General features: G+C 39.9%; 1 protein-coding gene across 2 annotated transcripts in view; it reads right to left on the bottom strand.

Moving 5' to 3' along the window:
• epc1b (enhancer of polycomb homolog 1 (Drosophila) b) overlaps nt 1-20,832 on the bottom strand; it is a 31,875-nt gene extending 11,043 nt beyond the window's left edge. The window contains exons 1-2 of one of the 2 annotated variants that reach the window (XM_054754936.1): nt 20,502-20,832; nt 18,957-19,044 (exon numbers count right to left, since the gene is read on the bottom strand). Coding sequence is in view for 1 of the 2 variants with exons in the window: in XM_054754928.1 (XP_054610903.1) it covers nt 16,155-16,307 (153 nt within the window). In the remaining variant the exon portion in view is untranslated. Of the gene's footprint in view, nt 1-16,154; nt 16,730-18,956; nt 19,045-20,501 lie in introns of those variants that run through there. The other variant, XM_054754928.1, reaches the window with a different exon arrangement.
• Nucleotides 20,833-21,211: the final 379 nt, after the last annotated feature.

Here is a 21,211-nt window from a genome sequence, read left to right as displayed (position 1 = left end):
AGGTCATCAATTCACATACCAATTCTACTCATGGTGTCAAAAGAACTACACACAGCAACGCAATAGGTGGATAAAAGACAGACACTACCAACGTCTAATGAAGAATATTAACCAACTACTATTTGAGCTCTAAACATGTACTTTCCAGCCATTTATAAAAACTGTACAGCAAAGCACGCTGGGAAACAGGAAGTGCTCCCAGCGACGCTACTCTACATACACAGTCTCTGTTAAAAAAAAAAAACAAAAAAAAACACTTCAATAAAACCTACACACACACACACAATACACAGTTATGTAGTGTATTGTTAAACTATTGTGGGGGGTTATTTGAGCTGTGTAAAATAATGGATATGACAGACTGCACACGACTTGGGTGAGTTTAGAAGGCCATCTTTTTATGTCATAACGTGCTAGAACGCAACACTGCGCAACTTCACTGCACATGCTATGGCAGCTTAGTAGGGACACTAAAGACATCACTGTTTGTCACACACACACACACACACACTACATTACAAGCTGGACCACAGCTGAGTGGGCTAAAATGCAATGTTGCTGATATGTTCTTCAACACGTATTCTTTCACTCACATATTGCGGTTTGTGATATGTGCATGTACATTCTCCCAGGCAATTTCTACTAACATTTCCCCAAATGTTGGCTTTTCAACCGTATTGAAAGGTTACATTTCTTTGGCAATGCAGCTAGCGACACTGAACGCGCACCATTTTGCGCCGTTTCGTTTAATATTTACTCCGCCGATCAAAAGTAAGCATTGACTGTCGGGAGGAAGGCTCTGATGCACATCCGCACTGGAACTGTGGCATTTGGCTTAGAAACTATTGCTTTTGTGCCTTCAATCACATTCGTGTCTGCTTGCTAATTACTAGCACTCTGTGTACATAGCCCCCGCCTACACTACTGGGACAAAGGGGCTTAATAGCTGAGGAGATTCTCACTCTTCTGTGTTCATTTCATATAGAGACAATGTGCACAGATACAGTACATGCAGAGTGAACCCTCTTGTCATCCAGCCTGTGTACCACAAGGAGACTAACAGATGGAGCAGACATGCATGTATGTACATGTTGGTTTATGGAGGCCTCATAATTAGCAACCAGTTTTTTGTCGTTTTTTTTGTTTCGTTTTTTTTTTTTTTTAAATCGTTCGCTAAATCAATGTATCAGTTATCGTGACAGGCCTACCCAAAATTAAATCTTACAATAGATTATCGATACGCTCTCGCCACTATTCCATTTTTAAAAGTTATTAGAACAGAGCCACTATATATAACTTTCACCGTTCCTTAGTGAGTAGAGTCACCATTTTACAGGTCATCTAGCAGGCACTCCTCACACTAAAGGCAGAAAATTGTGCTTAAGTCACAGAAGAAAACACAAACAGTGCCATGGCAACCATGAGACCTGAATTGAAACTCAAAGATGCGCCAGCATAGTTGAAGTCAAAAGTGTGGACCCACTTTGACTTTAAGAGTGTGGATGGGGCAAAGCTGGATAATGACTTTGCAGTATGTAAGAAGTGTACGACAAAGAAGCACACGAGTCATAACATAAAAACACTGCTCCCAATGACACCTGAGGAAAAATGTGGCTTTTAAAAGTGCTTATGATACCAAAAAAAGTTTGAAAAAAGCAAAACAAAATGAAAGTACTCGCTTAGTAAAACATTTGTCATACTCAGGTTACATGTAATTGATTATGGCAGACAGCCACGGCAAAAAAAAAAAAAGATTTTTTAACGTGAAAACAATGTTAAGTAATACACTGTATGAATGGACATATATCCGTTTGCTTGTCGTGGCTAGTTATGTAGAAAAAAGGTCAATTGTTTCATGGTTGCACTTCGTGTCATGAACTACACTATAGAAATGCGTGTTTCCCACAAATTTGTCAAACTACTATTTCATGATTAATTGGAAAATGTAGCCATTGCTGAAACATTTGTAATGTGTTCCCTTGACTTTGGCTGCATTGTCTTTTGCACAATCATTTTCACTGCTTGTACACAGCATCTGTAATGTTTGATAGCAAATGCCAACCGGACATGTGAGAGCATGAAGTGCGTATAATGAATGCTATGTAGCCATTTTGAGTGACATTCTACTCACTTTATGTAAACAACCATTGAGGAATTATGTGCAATTATATTTCCTGCCATGTTGATTTCAATTATGAATTCAATTACTGAAAGATATTTTGATTATCTGTAAACTTTGATGGCAGAAAAGTTTAAACTACAATGAAATAAAAAAAAAAGCGATCATGCACGCTGGGATTGATAGGCTTAGACTGTGACAAGCTCCACATTTTACAGACTATTTTGCAGTGTCATGTAATAGACAATTTTTTCACTTTTGCTGGGTTTTGTTTATTTTACGTTATTTTCTGCAATGAGCCACATTGCACCAATGGTCCTTGCTCCACACTTTGGACACCAATGCGCGTTTCACCAGGAAGGCGAGGCGCTGGCAGGCGACAGGATTTCGTTGAAGCTCTGCCTTCTTGGTTCTGACGCTGGCCAGGGATTTAAATGCATTGTGGAGGGGTTTATGTACCTCACTCGCATTGCTTTGCACTGTGGTACAGCGGCGGCGTTCCGCTCCCGCTCCCCGATGCAGCGGATACTTCACCTTTGTCGAGATCTTGTATTTAAATACCGAATAAATGCACAACGCAAGAAACACTTGCTGTTTTTCACTTTTAATGCACACACCTACTCGCTAAATATAGCAACCATGTCACTATATTGTCAAGATGGATCTCCTATTTATGTATATATTAGGTGTGTTATGAAGTGGAGTTATGGTCTCCACATTACAATGATTAACGTTAATGATAAGGGTGCAGATAAGTCCGAACACCTACTTGTTTTGATCTGGCAAATTTAAAGAAAAACTGCACTTTTTTGGAATTTTCCCCCATCATCCACAATCCTTATGAGAGACATGAACGCACATCTCTTCTGTGCATTCTAAACATTACTGCCCGTAATGGGATGCACCTGTGCCAGCTATAAAGACCGCTACAAGGTTATATGGTTTAATGTACATGCTGTGACCAAGTAGAAACAGTTACATTCATGATCATATGTAATACAGTATTTTGCATATCGGAGGTGCGGAGGTCTCATGTTTCAAGATGCCGCCGCCAGAGTTGCAGCTAGTTATTGAATCTGTATTTTCCGCAGCGCTTTGTGTTTAATAGTGCTTTATTCGTACGTTGTTTTTTGTGCCATATCAACCCCTTAAGCAAGTGTGCAGCTATGTATATTCATCTTGTTATGTTTGTAGCTTGCCTCTCGCTTGTTGCGGGAGATGCATTCATTCATGGCTCCATTGTTTACACTCGGGAGCAGCTGTTAGCTTTGAGTCACACACCCCTTTGCTACACAGAGCGACCGCAGATCCCTGCAGAGATACTGAGGAGGAGAGGCTGCATAGCGGGAGTGAACAGCAGAAAAGATTGTATACAGGTTGCTGTATAAACCATGTTTGGCGTCTGTCATCATGAGGAACGTGAGATGGAAGGGCTAACGGCGCTAACCCGGCTGCAGTGAGACTACAGTGAGTGCAGCCTGATTAAGATTGAAGATTATATTTTACTTTTTCTACACCTCACTGAATGAGGTAGTTCTCTCAAATATACATGAGAAGTTCACAAAATTGCTGTCCAAACTACTAAATTATATCAGATGCTTTAGTCTTTTTTTTCTACATTTCAAAAACAGAAGTTGCACAACAGGTTACAATACAGACCAGATATGAGCCTCTTACCAAAAATAAATTGCACAGCAGCATTTTGCTTTTACAAATACAGGAAATCATACAGTTTGAGGTAGTTAGCTCGGCGTTACTTTCTCTCCCGTCGTATCAATGCGCTTGACAATAATAGTTTATCTGCAATAATTTGTAGGACAATTATCGTCCAGCTAAATTTATTCTGACAGGCCTCTGTACACTACATTTAAATAGTTTCTCCATTGAAGTGCAGTGTCATATTCAACATGCCAACAATCAACATAAAACTAGGGATGCACCGATCCACAATTTTTCACTTCCTAGCTGATGCAATACTATTCTATATTGCTTTATTATTATTGTAGAGTCTAGATTAGGCTGTAAAGCTCCTTCACAATAGGGAAGTATGATTTTGTAGCATCCCAGATGTTTTGTGTAGTACTTAAGCACAGATGTGGCTCATGGATTGGAAATCTCAGCAGGTGGTATTAGAAAATTTTCAACAAGTGGATGACACTGGTACCGGAACCCATAAAACCAAATTGGGATTGTAAATTTAACATTTAAGCGATGAGTTTAGAGATGTATACAGTAGATCCCCGCTGTTAACAGGGTTTACATTCCAAGACCACCGCAAATGGTAAAAAGTAATTGAGATGTTCATAAAAATGACAATTTGATACACCGCTTGCTCCCCCTTTCCCTTCCAAACCCCCTGATCCATTTGCAATAAGAGTGGCTAATTATTAGATTAGATTCCGCTCCAGAATCCTCCCCCTTCTCTTCAATGTCTCACACACTTATAAAAACGCATTTTAAATGATAAAACGTATAGGTACTCCCACTGATAAATAGGAGTGTGACGCATTACCCATATCAAACTATTGCTATATTTAACCTTACAGCGGCTCACCGCATATAGTTTTCTTTTAAAAATCATTAAAATATAGCTGATCAACATCTTTCACCATTCCTCCTCAGTGAGTTGAGTCACTATTTTACATTTTACCCAGAAGGTGGTCCCTCGCAAGTGAGGGAGAGTGAGAGTGAATGTTGATTTTTTAAAATTCAAACATTGTGTTGCTCAATCAAGAGATGTGTGTTTTCTTTTTAGGGGTGCTGGATTAACTGTAATTTTTTCAATTTATTTATGATGAGTGCTACTGGCCAGTGGAGACATAAAAAGGAGGAAGGTAGGAAAATTACAAGGGCCTCTGACTGCCAGGGGCCCCCCAAAATCCATGTGGCATATTATCAAGATTCTGACAGTACTCAATTTGCTAATTTATAAATTAGCTAATCAACTCAAAAAACTTGTTAAGGTTCCCTGAGCCTATAAAAACTTGTCAGCCTGGTTCAGATTATAAAACTACAGCCATGGGGAAGGCTTCTGACCTGACTGATAAGCAGAAGACCTCTATTGACATCCTCCATCAGGAGGTCAAGAAACAAAAATAAATTTTAGAAAGAGTTGGCTGATCACAAAGTGCCGTTTCAAATCAAATAAGAGGAAAGCTTGTTGGAAGATGAAAATGTGGGAGGAAACGCTGCACAAGCAGTAGAAATGACCGGAAGCTTGAGAAAATTGTGAAGCAGAGCCGCTTGTAAAATTTGACTGAGCTCACAAGCAGTGGAATGAGGCTGGAGTGGGGACCTCAAGGAAAACAGTCCACAGCTGTATCCTAGAAATGGGCTACAGAAGCCGGATCCCCAGGGTCAAGCCACACCTGACGCCAAAACAAAAAAACGTCTGACCTGGGCTTTGGATAAAAAGAATTGGACTGTTGACCAGTAGTCCAAGGTTCTGTTCTCTGACAAAAGCAAATGTTGTCTCATTTGGGAATCACGGTCCTAGGTTCTGGAGGAAGACTGCAGAGGCACAGGACAGAAGCTGCCTTAAGTCCAGTGTGAAGTTTCCTCAGTCTGATGATTTGGGGTGACATGTCATCTGCTGGTGTTGGTCCACTCTGTTGTATCAAGTGCAGAGTCAATGCAGCTGTCTACCAGGAGATCTTGCAGCACTTCATGCTTCCATCTGCTGAAAACCATTTTGGAGATGCCGACTTCACAGTGCCAAAACCACTAGTAACTGGTTTACTGACAACGGTATTACTGGGCTGGGCTGGCCTGCAAATTCACCTGACCTGAAGCCCATAGATAATCTGTGGGGTACTGTGCAGAGGAAAACGAGTAGCATCAGACCCAACAACAGAGATGAGCTGAAGGCCGCTATCGAAGCATCCTGGGCCTCCGTAACACAGCAACAGTGCCACAGGCTGATTGCCTCCATGCCAGACCGAATTAAAGCAGTGATTCGGGCAAAAGGAGGCGCAACTAAATATTGAATACAGTAATTAAACAATTTTCAGTGGATTTAAATTTCTGTATTATAAATCCCATTTTTGAAATTATTTTGATGAAATAACATTTTTTCCCCACACATGGAGTTTTGTTTTTCATGAGCTAAATGCTATAAACATCAAGATAAACAAGGCTTGAAACAATTCAGTTGATGTGTAATAAATCTAGGATATATGAAGGTTTATTTTTTTTAATGATATTACGGAAGAAAATGAACTTTCACACAATATTCAAATTTTTTTACATGGCTAGTATGTTATATCCGGTCACATACACTATACATGAATAAATATAAATACAGATATAATATACCACATAAAATAAAACATAAAATACCCTGTTACTTAAATGTTAACCGTTGCCATTAGTAGTACAAATCGGGTTACACGTTAAACGTGACCAGGGATGTCCAGATCCACATTTTTTCTACATTGAATATGGTTATGAAAATATCTCTTCAAAGCATTAGAGATAATGCAACCAATGTAAAGTATTACTGAATTTATCTTTTTATTACGCAGCATGACCAACAATGTTGGGATTCTGTAACAAATCTCTGCGAGTCAGGTACGTACTCCAATATAAGATCCAATAAAAGTTCAATTCACTCAATGGGTGTGCGAAAATACTTTTAGGGTAAGACGAATCATTTGACACGGTTATAGATCAATTTGAGGTGCGATTTAGAATGTGTGACTTTTTTAACAAACTCTTAGGGCCCCATGAAATCGGTTTTATTTTTTCCTAAATTCCCTTTTAATTTTTCTAAAAGGGTGAACGAAAATAAATTACGGTGGCCGAGTGGTTAGCATGTTGGCCACACAGTCAGGAGATCAGGAAGACCTGGGTTCGAATCTCCGTTTGGGCATCTCTGTGTGGAGTTTGTATGTTCTCCCCATGTGTGCATGCGTTTTCTTCGGGTATTCAGATTCCAAAAACATGCATGTTAGCTTAATTGGCGACTCTAAATTGTCCAAAAGGTATGAATGTGACTCAGAGGTTTGTTACAAAAGCCTAACAATATTGCTTGGCATGCTGTGTATCAATAAAGTAAATTGAGCAATACTTTAGTGCATTATTGTTAATGCTTTGAAGAACTATTTTCATAACCATAATCAAGTCCACAAATGCATGATTGTAACAAAAGCTTATTTTAAATAAATAAATAAATAAATAAATAAATAAATAAATAAATAAAGAGTGGCACCGGATTGGATTGGCAGGACTGTATCAGCCTAAAAATGTGGATCGGGACAGTCAAGGTCACAGCCTGATGAGGCCATTGGGAGCACATTGTCTGCAAATAGCAGAGACGAGATCCTAAGGCCCCCAAACTGGACTCCCTCGATGCCTTGGCTGTGCCTACAAATTCTATCCATGAAAATTATGAACACAATCGGTGACAAAGTGCAGCTCTGACGGAGGCCAACATTCAGTGGAAACAGGCTTGGCTTACTGCTGGCAATGCAGACCAGGTTCCTGCTATGGTTGTACAAGGACCGAATGGCACGTAGTAGCATGCTACCAATTTCGCACTCCGAGAACCCCCCACAGGACACCGCATGGGACGTGGTTAAATGCCTTTTCCAAGTCCACAAAGCAGATGTAGACTGGTTGGGCAAACTCCTTCCCTGCACTCCAGTACCCTTGCAAGGGTGCAGAACTGGTCCAGTGTTCCGCAACCGGGACGAAAACCATTGCAGCTCCTGTAGCTGCGATTCGGCTAACGGTCATACCCTTCTCTCCAGCACCCTGAAATAGACTTTCCCAGGGACGCTGAGAAGTGTGATACCCCTATAGCTGGAGCACACCTTTAGTCACCCTTCTTGAAAAAGGGGGACCACCACCCCGGTCTGCCAATCCAGAGGTACTGTTCTTGGCTTCCACACAATGTTGAATGGACGTGTCAGCCAAGACAGTCTGTCAACATCCAGAGCCTTGATCCTCATCCTGGAGCCAGGCCCGGGAGGTAGGGCTTGCAGGCAAGCACCTGGTGGTCGGTTCTTCACCCGTGGGCCCAGCCAGACACAGCCGGAAGAAGCCACACAGGATCTCCCGCCTGCAGACCAAGCTTCAGGGTCCAATGCTGTCTATAGCAGGCGGCTGGAGACCTGGTCTTTGGTGGCCAAATCTGGTTCTTATCCATTTATTTATTTCTTTTTTATTCAGTTATTTTTATGTTCTTTATTTTAAAAAGACATGTTTCACTTTCTTCGCGTTCCAGTACATGGTTTAAAAATCACTGTTGAACAGAAAGTTTTTTCTCTTCTTGAGAGTCTGCTTGAAAACAGTTTTGGATGGCTCTGCACGATGTGCTTTACAGTGTTTTTTTTTTTTTTAACACCGAGTTCCATTGACGTCAATGCAATCTGGACTTCGTTATATGGGAATTCCCAGGCAAAGCTGTAGGCCTGCCCAACGGGGTGGAGTCAGTTACAGAGGGCCGGAGGAAGGAAACACTGCCGAAAGTGTGTAGCTGCTCTGAGTCCAGAATGCAATACAAAGGCCCGAAAATTAGTATAATAATAATAATAATAATAATAATAATAATAATAATAATAGGTCCACTTTAAAGTGAAATAGATATACGCAGATAAAAACACTGTCCCATTTCACTTCATACTTCCATGCAGGATTTTCAGGGGCTCATACAGTTACAAGTTAATGTCTTCATGCAAATTTTAAAAAATGTAATGTATTTGTCATTTCATATATTCCATGTTTTGAAAGCAGCTACATTGCAACATAAAATGTAGTTTAGTCCCTTGTATTAAGTCTAGTAATGTGATGCATGTTTTGATTTTGATTGAGTTTGTAGTCAACTTTTCCCACTTTTTCCATGTTTGCTTCTGCATTTGTTTTTCAGCTGTTTTCAAATAGTCTGTGGCTGCAGATAGAACTTTTCAATAGCTAGTAAATATGACTGATATTGGTAAGATATATTTGTGAATATCCATCCACCCATCTTCTATGCGCTAAGCCTTTTATAAACACATCATGTATTAGTTGAAAAACGCCTCACATTAGCTTATGTATTATCACTTTCATCCAAATGCAGCCAGTTTTTATTTTTAAAAGCTCAACTATACAGGTAGTATCAAAATCTAGGCTACTGACCAAAATACACTAAATGTATATATTTCCATTTCACAGGCAGGGAAGAGTAAGGTGTAGGTGCACATTAGATGCAACATGTGCAGTGTGCAAGTTAGCTAGGGCTCCAGTAACAGCAAAGAAAAGAACACTAATTTGTGGCAACACCTAAAAGTAATTCACAGAGAGAATGTCCTTATGTTGACAGTCTTACTAATTCAAACTTCCTTAATTTAATTTGGTAGTCTTCTGTTTCTTTGAGTTTAATCATATTTTGGGTATTAAAGAATTTATGTTAAGTATAGTACATATATATGCTCTTTTTTTCATACTGTATATCGGCCAATATATAGGATATCAGCTCTTTTTTCAGCCCCCAATATCTGTATCGGCCCCAAAAATCCCATATGAGTGGGGTACTAATTATAATACAGTGAAACCGTGATATTTTTGCCCAAGGTTAGCATACCGTCAGAATCTCATACCATGCCTACTACATTGTCGATAAAACTACACCCTACATGTATGAAAAAAACACATGGGGCAGTTTTCCCCCCCTCATACCTACTGTTGCCGACTATTTTCTGTTTGAGTAATAACACTTTGATCAAGCATTTTCCAACATTCCATGCTACTAAGTAGTAAAAATACAGTCAGAAAAAAAATAGACCACCCTTGTTTCTTGTTTGTTTCTTTCTTGTTCATTTTAATGCCTTATACAACTAAAAGGTACCTTTGTTTGGACAAATCTAATAACAAATATAGCTCATAAGGGTTTAATTTAAGAGCTGATATCTAGCAACTTCCATGGTTTTCTTGATAATAACCAAAATCACTTAAGTTCTTACCTGAACAGCTATAGCATTGTACTGCCAAAAAATATAACTCTTGTGAGCTATTTAAAATGTATCAATAAACTGAAGAAGCAAGGGTGGTCTAACAATTTTTTTCCATGACTGTATGCTCTGATATTCAAGGCTACAATATCGGAATTGTATCAGAAGTGAAAAAGTTATCAGGATATCCCAATAAATAAATTAGCTATCAGCTATTGGTATCAGTCTGGCGAAGCAGTAAGTTAATAAAAATATTGTGCATCCCTACAAAACACCTCAAAGTCGTTCCACTAAGCAACAATAACATTACCTAACATTCTAAAATGTTTCCCCGAACTTCCGTCTCAAGGACCAAACTATAAATTTGAGAAAGAAAATAGTTAAAATACATGATGCACTGAAATAACCTAAACTATGTTTTTTGTTGTTGCCCCAAACAGAACACTATCAACAAATATGAATCAAAGCAGTGCCTGCTTGAGAATCAGAAAATCAGTTTCGCCAACAATTTCCATTTGGGGACAGCATGAGTATTGACAAACCAAATGCTCTACCTCCCATCAGAAGAGTCAAGAAATTAAAAACATTTATTTTGGGTAAAACAGGACAGAATGATAGCCATCCTAGATATCTGAGGGCCCAGAGTCCGCCTGTTAGTCCACCTTTGCCCAGACACCAGAGGTAACCTTTTCTATTTTACAAAACACTCACAATGAACCTTATGGCTAATTGGCTATACATGCATATATTTATGCTAGCATAGCTTAAATGTCCTCAACCGTCGCACGCGCACCCACACCCACACCCACCCACCCACCCTTCGGTCTCAACAGTCAGCAGTCAAAGTTAATCAGAGTGTTTGTTTACTTGCTGTGTCCAGGCTATTTGCTGGTGAAGAAATAAGCTTGCATGGAAGTCAACAGTCAAGAATACACAATGAGCATTCGCCCCCGCCCTGCATATTCAATAGATGCACAGAGTCCTGAAATAGCCTTCTGAAACGAGCGCATCCATCACAGTCACAGAAAACAGCTCAACGCACAGGAGGAGGAAACATGGAGGAAATGTCAAAAACTATTAATATTCTACCTTTTCAAGCCACATTAGCTCAAGACATCTCACAATATATCAGACTGATTTAGAGGATTTTACTGATTAGCCACTGATACACAGCCAAGGGTGTCCAATCAAAAGCCCCAAGAAAGCAATATCAGGAAAATACACAACACGAGTGGCCTGATAGTGAAGTTGAACTAGACAGAAAAGTAGTTTTTAGCTTGGATTACATAACGCACCCACAGCAAAGTCACACAAGTGAGACAAGATGGAAAAACTCCACTTTTGCTATCTGTTCTCCAAACAGTTCATCAGCTGTGCAAGTTCAACAAAGGTGACATGCTACACATTCCAACTAAGGCAGTGTGACAGTGTGTATATGAGATGCCTGTGGATTTCCAGCAGGACCGCAGACAGTGACTTCACTTTCAGCCTTTGGAATGTAAACAAAACTAACAAAAACAATTACAATGCATGTGCGGGGACACTCTCAACTTTGACGCTGACACAAGTTACACAACCACAATAAAAACAATGGCTTCCAGAAGTAAACCACTCTTGTGCGATAATTACAGGATTTCCCACACATTCATTTAATTGTGGCAGGCTGCTGCAAATGATTGACCACCACAACAGTATCTTTTATTATTTCTTTGAAAGATTTGGCGCTCACATTCACATCATGATGTGAATGAATGGCTTGACATAACAACTCCATCCAGTAGATGGCATCGTAATTCTACCTTTTCAGAAGCACTTCAATTTAGATCAGGCATTCCATTTGCAAGCCGTCGCCACCCACTACCTTGACAACATTGTACAAACCGGACATCTGTCACCAAGCAGAATGGCTACAATGAACTACCATTATATGTAGGTAACAATGACAAAGCACAAACACAAAATGTAACTGTTATTTACAAAGTGCCCAAGGAAAGTTTTTTTTTTTTTTTTTTAAATAAAATCACTCGTAATGTGTGTAATGCGCACGCATACATGTCCACCACTGCACACAAAGAAACCTGCTATATTTTGTGTGTGTGTGGGCTCAATCAGATGGCAAGGCATATTCCAAAATGCAAGCTTTTTATTTACAACCTCAAGCAACTGCAACCTTTGGGACCGCTCGGCAAAAGTTGGGCATCGTCAGCGCACCACATCCTGCGGCCGGTAAAGTTAACCCCTTTACCAGAAATCCAACCCCAGTAAGTCAACTTAATGTTGAAATAAGATAGAAAAACATGAAATAATGTCGCACATTTCTTATGGCACAAACCAAATGTTTTGTTTTACGCTGAGCTTTGTGTCATCAACAATTAAGTAAATTAGATGACATCATGTACCACATTTTTACCGACGCTGGGTGCAAAATGTGCGCCATTTAACTACTTTCAAAAACCTCAAATTATGTAGCAGAGGACAAAAAATGTTTGATTGGGAAGTGATGATGACGGCTAAGTTTAGCATTTTTGTGTGGGCAATGTAGATAAAGAACGTAACTATGTCAGTGGAATAGTGACGCTAGCTAAAAATATAATTAAAAATAGTGTCAGACTTGGGATGAATGCCAATATAAAAAATTGTCAAATCTTCCATTCATCCATTTTCTATGCCGCTTATACTCATTAGCGTTAAGGGGTATGCTGGAGCCTATCCCAGCTGACTGAGCGACAGGCGGGGTACACCTTGGAGTGGTCGCCAGCCCATCGCCATCTACAGTACACTACCTCTTTTAGAAGAGTCTAACAACGACGACGATTTGTCCTTTTTTCAATATCTCCTCCACCACTACCACCAACGACGTATGCTCGGCCACTCCTCTTCAAAGATAAATAACATTTATCATTATGTATTACATCATTTATATTATTGGTTTTTTCATTAATTATCCTCGTTTAATATTACTACTACATCCAAACTCATATTTACATACATATGCATATATTGTATATGTATACACATACATGTAGTACCTATATCATTGGTAATATTACCTTTTCCCTACTCAAGAACGGTCGTCTGGAAGCAATTGTGTTCGTTGGTTGGGGACTTGTGTATTGTAGTGTATTGTAGATCGTCTCTGCAATACCTGCCACGATTTCTGTGTTTTATGACCGTGATGGTATTGCTTCTCCTTTGTATTTGCTCTCTTGCCTCCTCGTAAGCCTCTGTGAGGATTTCCTCTTCCGTTGGGGAAAAGTACGCCGCTCTCGTTGCTATGGTGAATCGGTGACTCTGATCGATAGGCGGGGTCTATTTAAGGAAGCCACATACGTACACTAATCCGGGATTGGTTTCACCTGGCTTGATTAATCATTGTGTACTCATCCTGGTTTGGGCTTTGTGCTATCAATTAAGCCTAGACGCTCTTGCTTTGGGTTGGTTTAGCTCAGCCCAGTCATTTACCCTGGATTTCTGAATCTTGGTTTTGCGCATTAAGACCCAGGTCTTCGTGCTCTCCTGACTGTGTGGCCAACATGCTAACCACTCGGCCACCGTACGGCCATTATAAAATGTTATCACTTTAAAATGGGCTGATGTTGAAAATAACATCTAAAAAAAGATTCCTATGCAGCTTGAGCTGTTTAACTTAGCATGTTTACATACATGGTTTAGCGCTATTATTGCATATACTGTTCAAGTAAACAGTATACAAGTTGTGTAATGTTGCAGCCAGCAGTGAAAAATATGGGACTGCGGCTTATAGCCAAATAACCCCTCCCAATTCAATATATTTTCCAAATCATTGTAAAATAGTAGTTTAACGAAATTGGAGAAAACACATTTCTATACTAGTAGAGTTAATGACGCGAAGCACAGCCATGAAACAATTGATTTTTTTACACAAGTAGCCGCTACAAGTGAACACATAACTTTTGTTTGATACAGGTATCTTACCACTGAGTTACTTTATCCATAATCAGAATAATAAAGATAAAGGTTGCATTATGCGTGTGTGCCTGCCGACACCAGTTCTCCACTTTTTTTATGCTGCCGCCGCAGCACAGGGACAAACCACGAGGGGGGCTTAATGTCAGCTGACTGATGTTATATGACATCTATGAAGTGACAGTAATGATGCAGGTGACACGTGACCAACACTACCTTTGCTATTGCCGTAATGGGCACCCAATATAGCACACGTCCATCCATACACTATTAACATTGTTTTCACGTTGCAAAAAAAACAAAACAAAAACTAATTTCCAAGTTGTGGCGACATTTACTGAGCCGTGGCTCCATCAATTATATGTAGTGGAAACCCAGATTACTGGTTCGTGCTCTAGTCAGCAAATGAACTGCAAAAACTTCCTGAGCTTTTGATTGGTCTCTTAGTCTGGATTTAACTCCTAAAAACAAATAACATTCTAATTTGAGCTGCATCTGTAAATGGCTAAATAGCTAAATAAATACACTCCCCTTCAAATGTTTGGCAACACCTGCAGGCGGAGTGTAACCTATGTGATGGTGCATACACAGATCATTATGGTTCTGCTTAATTCCGTTTTTTGTTTTCCTCTGAACATTAGTTGATACCTGATTCTGTAAAAGTTTGCAATGTTTTCAGCATCACATAAAAGTGATTGCAAAGAAAAGTCCCGTATGACCTGGTCTGATTTGCACTGCAGTAAGAGACTCCAAACATTGTGATTTTGGCTCCTGGCACGTCTTATAGTAAAATGCTTTTGTTATGCAAGTAAGAGCTTCAGCTGAGCGAGCCCAGACATTAACGTGACAGCATTCTTCCCTCCTGTCTGCAGACCTGCTGTGCCATCTGACACACTGAACCCCTGACACCAAGCAGCAACACTGGAGGCAGAAAGCAAACACTCAGTAATAAGATGACCTGCCATGAATGATGACGCTCATGAGTCAGCTACACGTTTGGCATCCTTCAGAGGTTGCCAGGGCGAAAATGAAAGCATCGCTTTGTCACATTGACGCTGAAGGAGTCCCACTGGGACACATGAGGTTCCAGCAGTGTCAAACTCGTGCCATGGAGGGCCAAGACACTGTTGGTTGTCACTAAAGCAGTTGATTTTAATGATCAACACCTCCTTCAGTTTGAAGGAAGGAGCTCATCAATTAAACCACCTGCTGGAGGAACTGTGAGAGAAAATCTGCTGTGTATTGGCCCTCTAAGGCAGAGTTTGACACATGTGCTATGAAAACCCCCCACAAACTCCTTAAAAAGACACAACATAAAACAAACACATTGTTGGATCGACCTGTGTGAGGGGCAAATGTATCCTTTGTCCCATCATTGCAGATACACTTCAACTAATTAGCATGAGAAAGTCTGCATATTATTACTTACTGCAAAAGTTCCATAAAGTCTGCTGCAGTGTTACTTAAATCATGGGATCACTGATTTAGCTAAACAAGAGGAAGGTAATCAAAATATTAGCAAGAGCTTACACTATAATGCACTTGTGCATCCTTGCAAAGTACAACCACAATAGTAAACATCCTTTACGCCAATATTCCTGTGGCAGTGTCGGTACATATACTATGGCCGTTTATTGCATGTTACGTGGATAAACAATATAATTTCACTAGTATCCGTAAAGCAAGCACATACAATTCTGTCAGTTTGATCACAGATTGTTAAACACGCTAAAAAGTGACATTTGATCAAACGCATGGCTGCAGTGTTGACATTCAAGTCTAGTAGTAACACACAGATAACACGAGCGCCCTCTCACCGCGCTCCCATGCAACTACGCCAACACAAGGCCCGTCCCTACGAGGCGACACAAAATGTCGGAATCTCCCAGGTCACATGACTCCTTTGTACTCTGAAAACCACCTCACGCGAAAATCAACCCACAAAACCGGACAAACGTATCCAATATTGTCATAACATGTAGCCTCCTTGTCCAATATGTGACCAAAGACCACAATAAATGCGGATTACAGCAGAAATCCGTCGTGTTTGTCGAGAAAAAATCGGCGGCCATTTTGTGATCGCTTGCGCAGAAAAGAAGAGGGCGCCTGTGATGGTGTAAAAGCACATTTATGACATTGTGGAATAAATGAAAGCATACCGATTCCTCTTCTTTCTCCATCCCGGTCGGCATCTGCGGAACTGCCCGGTTAATGGACGCATACTCGTGCAGGTCTGGTAAATCCTCACAGCGGAAGACGGGTAGCGGCTTGGTAGCGTCCAGCGCCCGCGCCCGAAACGACAATTTGCTCATTTTTTCACAAGTCCGCAAGCAAAAGATGTCTACAAGATGTCCTAATATTCACCGCGGTGACGAGTGAAGCTTTCATGGATGATTCTGTGCGGTTAATCGCTACTCTGACGTTCGAATGCTTGTAGCTTGTATGTAGGGCGTCGCCAGCGGAGCCGGGGGAAGGCCCGGATCTCGGTCGCTCTCTCTCGGACTGTTTCTTTCCGGCGCTCCGCTCCCTAGCGTTGGCTCAGTGCGCCATGGCCAACATGGCGGACATTTAAAAGTCTTTTGCCGTGTTTTGCTCGCAGCGGTCCAACCCCCAGCCCGCCCAACGACCATTCCCGCGCGGCTCTGGGCGCGTGCGCGTTGCGGCAATGGGGCGGTAGGGGCCATCGGCGACGCGCACTGCCACAAACTACTACTACTATTATTGTTATTTATACTTAAAAAAATATAAAAATAATTATTAGACAGCGCTATATTTTAAAGACTCATGACGTAACGGTACGTCATATGAGCGCATATGAAGTTAAAATAATCGTATAAAAACCCTATAATGGAATATACAGTATATGGTCAACGCTTAAAAACTTGAAGACATGCAAATTTCACCAATGCAAAAAATCAATTCAGAGTTTATATTTCTAGTTTTATAATAGTTATAACATTTAGTTATATATATATAAAATGTATTATATTTTTACATATATACATATATATATATACATATATATATATATATATATATATATATATATACATATATATATATATATATATATATATATATATATATATATATGTATACATATATATATATATACACATATCAAGAGAGTTTTATTGTCATGTCACATATACATATACATATATATATTTATATATATACATATACATATATATATATACATATACATATATATATATATATATACACACACATATATACATACACACACACATACATATACTGTATATACATACCACACACACACACACACACACACACACACACACACACACACACAATGCTGATCACCACATTGTCAGATATAATTTATTCTGAATTCATTTGTTCATTATTTAATAAAGTATATTTATTATATTTAGTTATTATACAATGTTTTACGCTTGTATTTATCCTCCTCTATTCTTTAACTCAGATATTCTGTATTTATTTATTCATAGTGAGGTTGTCATTTTTTACTGCTCTATTTAAATGTTTTTGTACTGAACAAGCTATCTGCCATTGCACATTCTGTATTCTTTCTTTCCCTATTAGAAAATGGTCATGTTAATATGATTAAAACAGGAAGTGAACAAACTATCATTAATTGCTGAGACATGGAAGAGGTAAGATTAAATAAGTTCTGCTTCTTCCGACTCCTTTTCAGACATGTTGAATTGTAAATGTAATATGCTTCAATGTTTGAAATAAACCTAATATATTATTAGAAATTACATTCGTTGACAATACATATTACACTCCGTGGGGAAAAAAGTAATGCTGAAGGTTTTAGTCATACCTATAGCAATGTTAAGAATACTATTTAAAAAAAGAATGTCTCAACTTTCACTTATATGCATTGATTTCATTAAACATGCAACCCATGCAGGTTCTGTTTGAACTGAAAAACTTCCAGTAATGATTAGAAGAACAAATATCAAATAACAGTCATGTTTTAATAACTGTTTAAGGAGTACCCCTTTGCGTTCTCACGTTACATTCAGCGGCAGACCTACCATTAAGGCAAAGTAGGCAATTGCCTTAGTCCCCCAACCAGTAGGGGGCCCCCAACCAGCATGGGCCAGGGCCACCACTGCCAGCAGCACCCATATACTATATTCATGTATAATTATGTTAGCATATGAAACAAATAACAGAATAAAAAAGTAAGCCATCTGAAAGCTAAATTCATATTATCTACCCCCTCTCCGCCACACTATAATGGACTATTCCATGATTACGGCGGTAATGCGCCTTTGTGAGAAGCTAAGTGTGAAGCTACTTAAAATGAAGCGAATTTACCAGAGCAGGTTTGAGAGGAGGGAAAGGCGACAGGACGCCAAAAAATATATTGCCTCATTGTCGAAGGTCTCAAGATTCTTTACGGTGTCTGTAGAAAAATGGAAAACGAGCCAGCACTAACTACAGTGGACTGTGAGCAGAGTTTCGGTCCGGTACCAGATGCTAAGTTTATTGCTGAGCCCCAAAGTTGCCAAGTCCGCCACTGGTTACATTTATGCATCCACCTACATTTCAAATCATAAAATCTGTTCCTACATGACGTGAATTAATTGACATTATTTAATCGATTTAACTAGGCGAACAGACTACAAGATTTAGAATTATTCTAATTTACAATAATTCAAAACAATTCAAACAAGTTGGACGTTTCATTGAGTGAACAATGTCGCCATCTAGTGGATCCAGGCGTAAAAGCAGCTTTCTCTGCCTCAAATTCAACGTTCACCCATGAGTATAAAGAACAAAAAGGATTCAAATTGGGAACAAAATAAATCTAGAAAAAGGGAATATTCTCGTTCATAAAGCTAATTGAAAGTTCAAGTCGAACTAGAATGTCAAAAATATTCTATGCTTCCAGTGAGATTTTACCTGGATATTTGACAACATCAAAAATAACAAGCATAGCAACAGCAAAAACTTACTTGCCACAGATGACTCCATGTTTAAGCATGGGACGTCCACTACTTTTTTCAGAAAATGAGTTATAGCCACCAGCTCCATCTTGCGGTACTGAAAGAAAATGAAGAAAACATGAGTATTATTTACAAGCCTGGAAACTATTGCTGAGCAGTTATTACACTAATGTGTTTTATGAGCTGCGGACACAATGCAGTGTCGTTTCCACAGTAAAACACATTTGATGTTGTAAAATTTGGAAGACAAACACTTAAATTTGGGAAAAAACAAGTCACACAAAAGGCAGCAGTGTGGATTGGTGGTTAGCACATTTGCACTCACAGTCAGGAGATCCAGGTTCTTTTTTCACTTGTATGTCAGTTAATAACATTAAAATGGGACTTAAAATGCTTCCCATACACTTAATATGGCCACAGCTTGACCCTGGAACAGATTATTTGCATTTCCATTAGCATCCTGCACGGACTTGTGTTCAGCATTGGAGGAAGACAAATATTTTAATATTATAATATAATATTGAGGGTGTTGGATGATAAGACACCTTGCAGCCAACCTTCCTTCCTCCTACTTGAGGATGCTCAGTTGGGTTCAGGTTTGGAGGAGCCATACTTGTCAACTCTATCACCTTCACCTTCCTCAGCAAGGCACTCATCTTGGAGGTCCATGTTGGAAAACTGCCATGCGACCTAGTTTCTGCTTCACAATGTCACAGTGCATGTTGGAATTCATCTTTCCCTCAATAACCCATCGTTCCCCCAGTGCTGGCAGCACTCATGCAGCCCCAGATCATGATGCTACCACCACCATGCTTGACTGTCAGCAACACAACCATCGTGCTACACACGTGTGTTGCCAGCTGTTAAGACAATAATGGCTGTGTGCTGACTCATTTTCAGTGGATAGTAAATCTATACTGCTATACAAGATGTACACCGACTATTCTAGAGTATACCCACGTTTAGTTTATATAATATTGTCCATTGATAATATATACTGTGATAAAAATGTTTTCTGTAATGTGAGGCGTGCACCCACGTTTGTGAGATAATGTTTGTTCAATGAGGTCCATGTAGGGAGGAGGGTCAAGGCCATGTAGTTCCCTAGTCCACCACTACGGCTGCATGGCACTATTGAGCCACACGCCCCGAGCCAGTGAACAAACAATGTTTTTATACATCAAACCAAACACAAGAAAAACGGTTAACAATTAATATCGTGATTGAAATAAGCTGAAAAGTGTGCATGGAGCCAAATGAGGACTTTCCATTGTCAAAAACGGAGAGAGATCATTCCACCCAATTACACAAGATGACGTTTGCGACCTTCTGTTTTTGTCATGTGAAAAAAAGTCAAATAGATTTTTAACAGTGGGACACATTTAAAGCCAAGCACATTTATTCTGGCCAAGCAGGCACCTTTAGCCTTTTTGTCTTCTTGTGAACGACATCCAAAGCTGAGCTGCTCGGAATTTGATTGCGTGTCTGAAATCATCTGATGCCAGCAACACTGTTCACGACGGGCCTTTTCCCCAACACGACCACGGTACTTACGGTTGTGACGTTTCCACACAGTCCGCCACTTTTAGTAATCCCAATAGAGGTGAAATCCTCAAGTGAGCAGTTAAAAAAAAAGAAGAGGAAAAACGACGCAGCTAGCCAAATAACAAGGTTAGCCAAGCAGCTACTTCTCCTCCCCCTCGCCTTCAAATCACTAAAGTACACAACGAGCAGGTGTCACGGAGGGGGCGGGGGGGAGACATCTGGGTGCTCTCCACTCGCCTCGACAAAAAGTGTTTTTTGTGTTAAAGTGTCCATTTCCTTGTCGCTGAAAGGCAGGTTAAAACTACAGAGGTGGCCACCAAAGTGCTACTGTTGGGGGTTAACAACTTTGCTGAGAGGAGCCTTCTCATTGGATGACACAAGCCACCAATCAGCGGCCGAGGGCTTCGGGGACTGGGGACGTCACGAGTGAAGGGGCAGCTCGAAACGTGATTGGAAGAGAGTGCCACGATGACGCCCCCAAAGAAGTTTGCTTGCAAAACTTTCTAATTTAGTCACACAAATTGGAGTATTTTCTTGGATAATCTCACATTACAAATCGTAAATAACCGAACACAAAATATTTTAATATTACAACCTTGAGCCATACACATTAATTGTACGGTACATAAAAACAGTCAAAAGATCAAGTTAATCTCCTTCCCCAAAAGATGGATCATTAAAAGCACCAACATAAACCATTTTAGCCTTTTTATGTTTGC

The sequence above is a fragment of the Dunckerocampus dactyliophorus genome, chromosome 2, assembly GCF_027744805.1.
Source record: "Dunckerocampus dactyliophorus isolate RoL2022-P2 chromosome 2, RoL_Ddac_1.1, whole genome shotgun sequence".
NCBI lineage: Eukaryota > Metazoa > Chordata > Actinopteri > Syngnathiformes > Syngnathidae > Dunckerocampus > Dunckerocampus dactyliophorus.
This window is presented reverse-complemented; position numbering and strand designations above follow the sequence as displayed.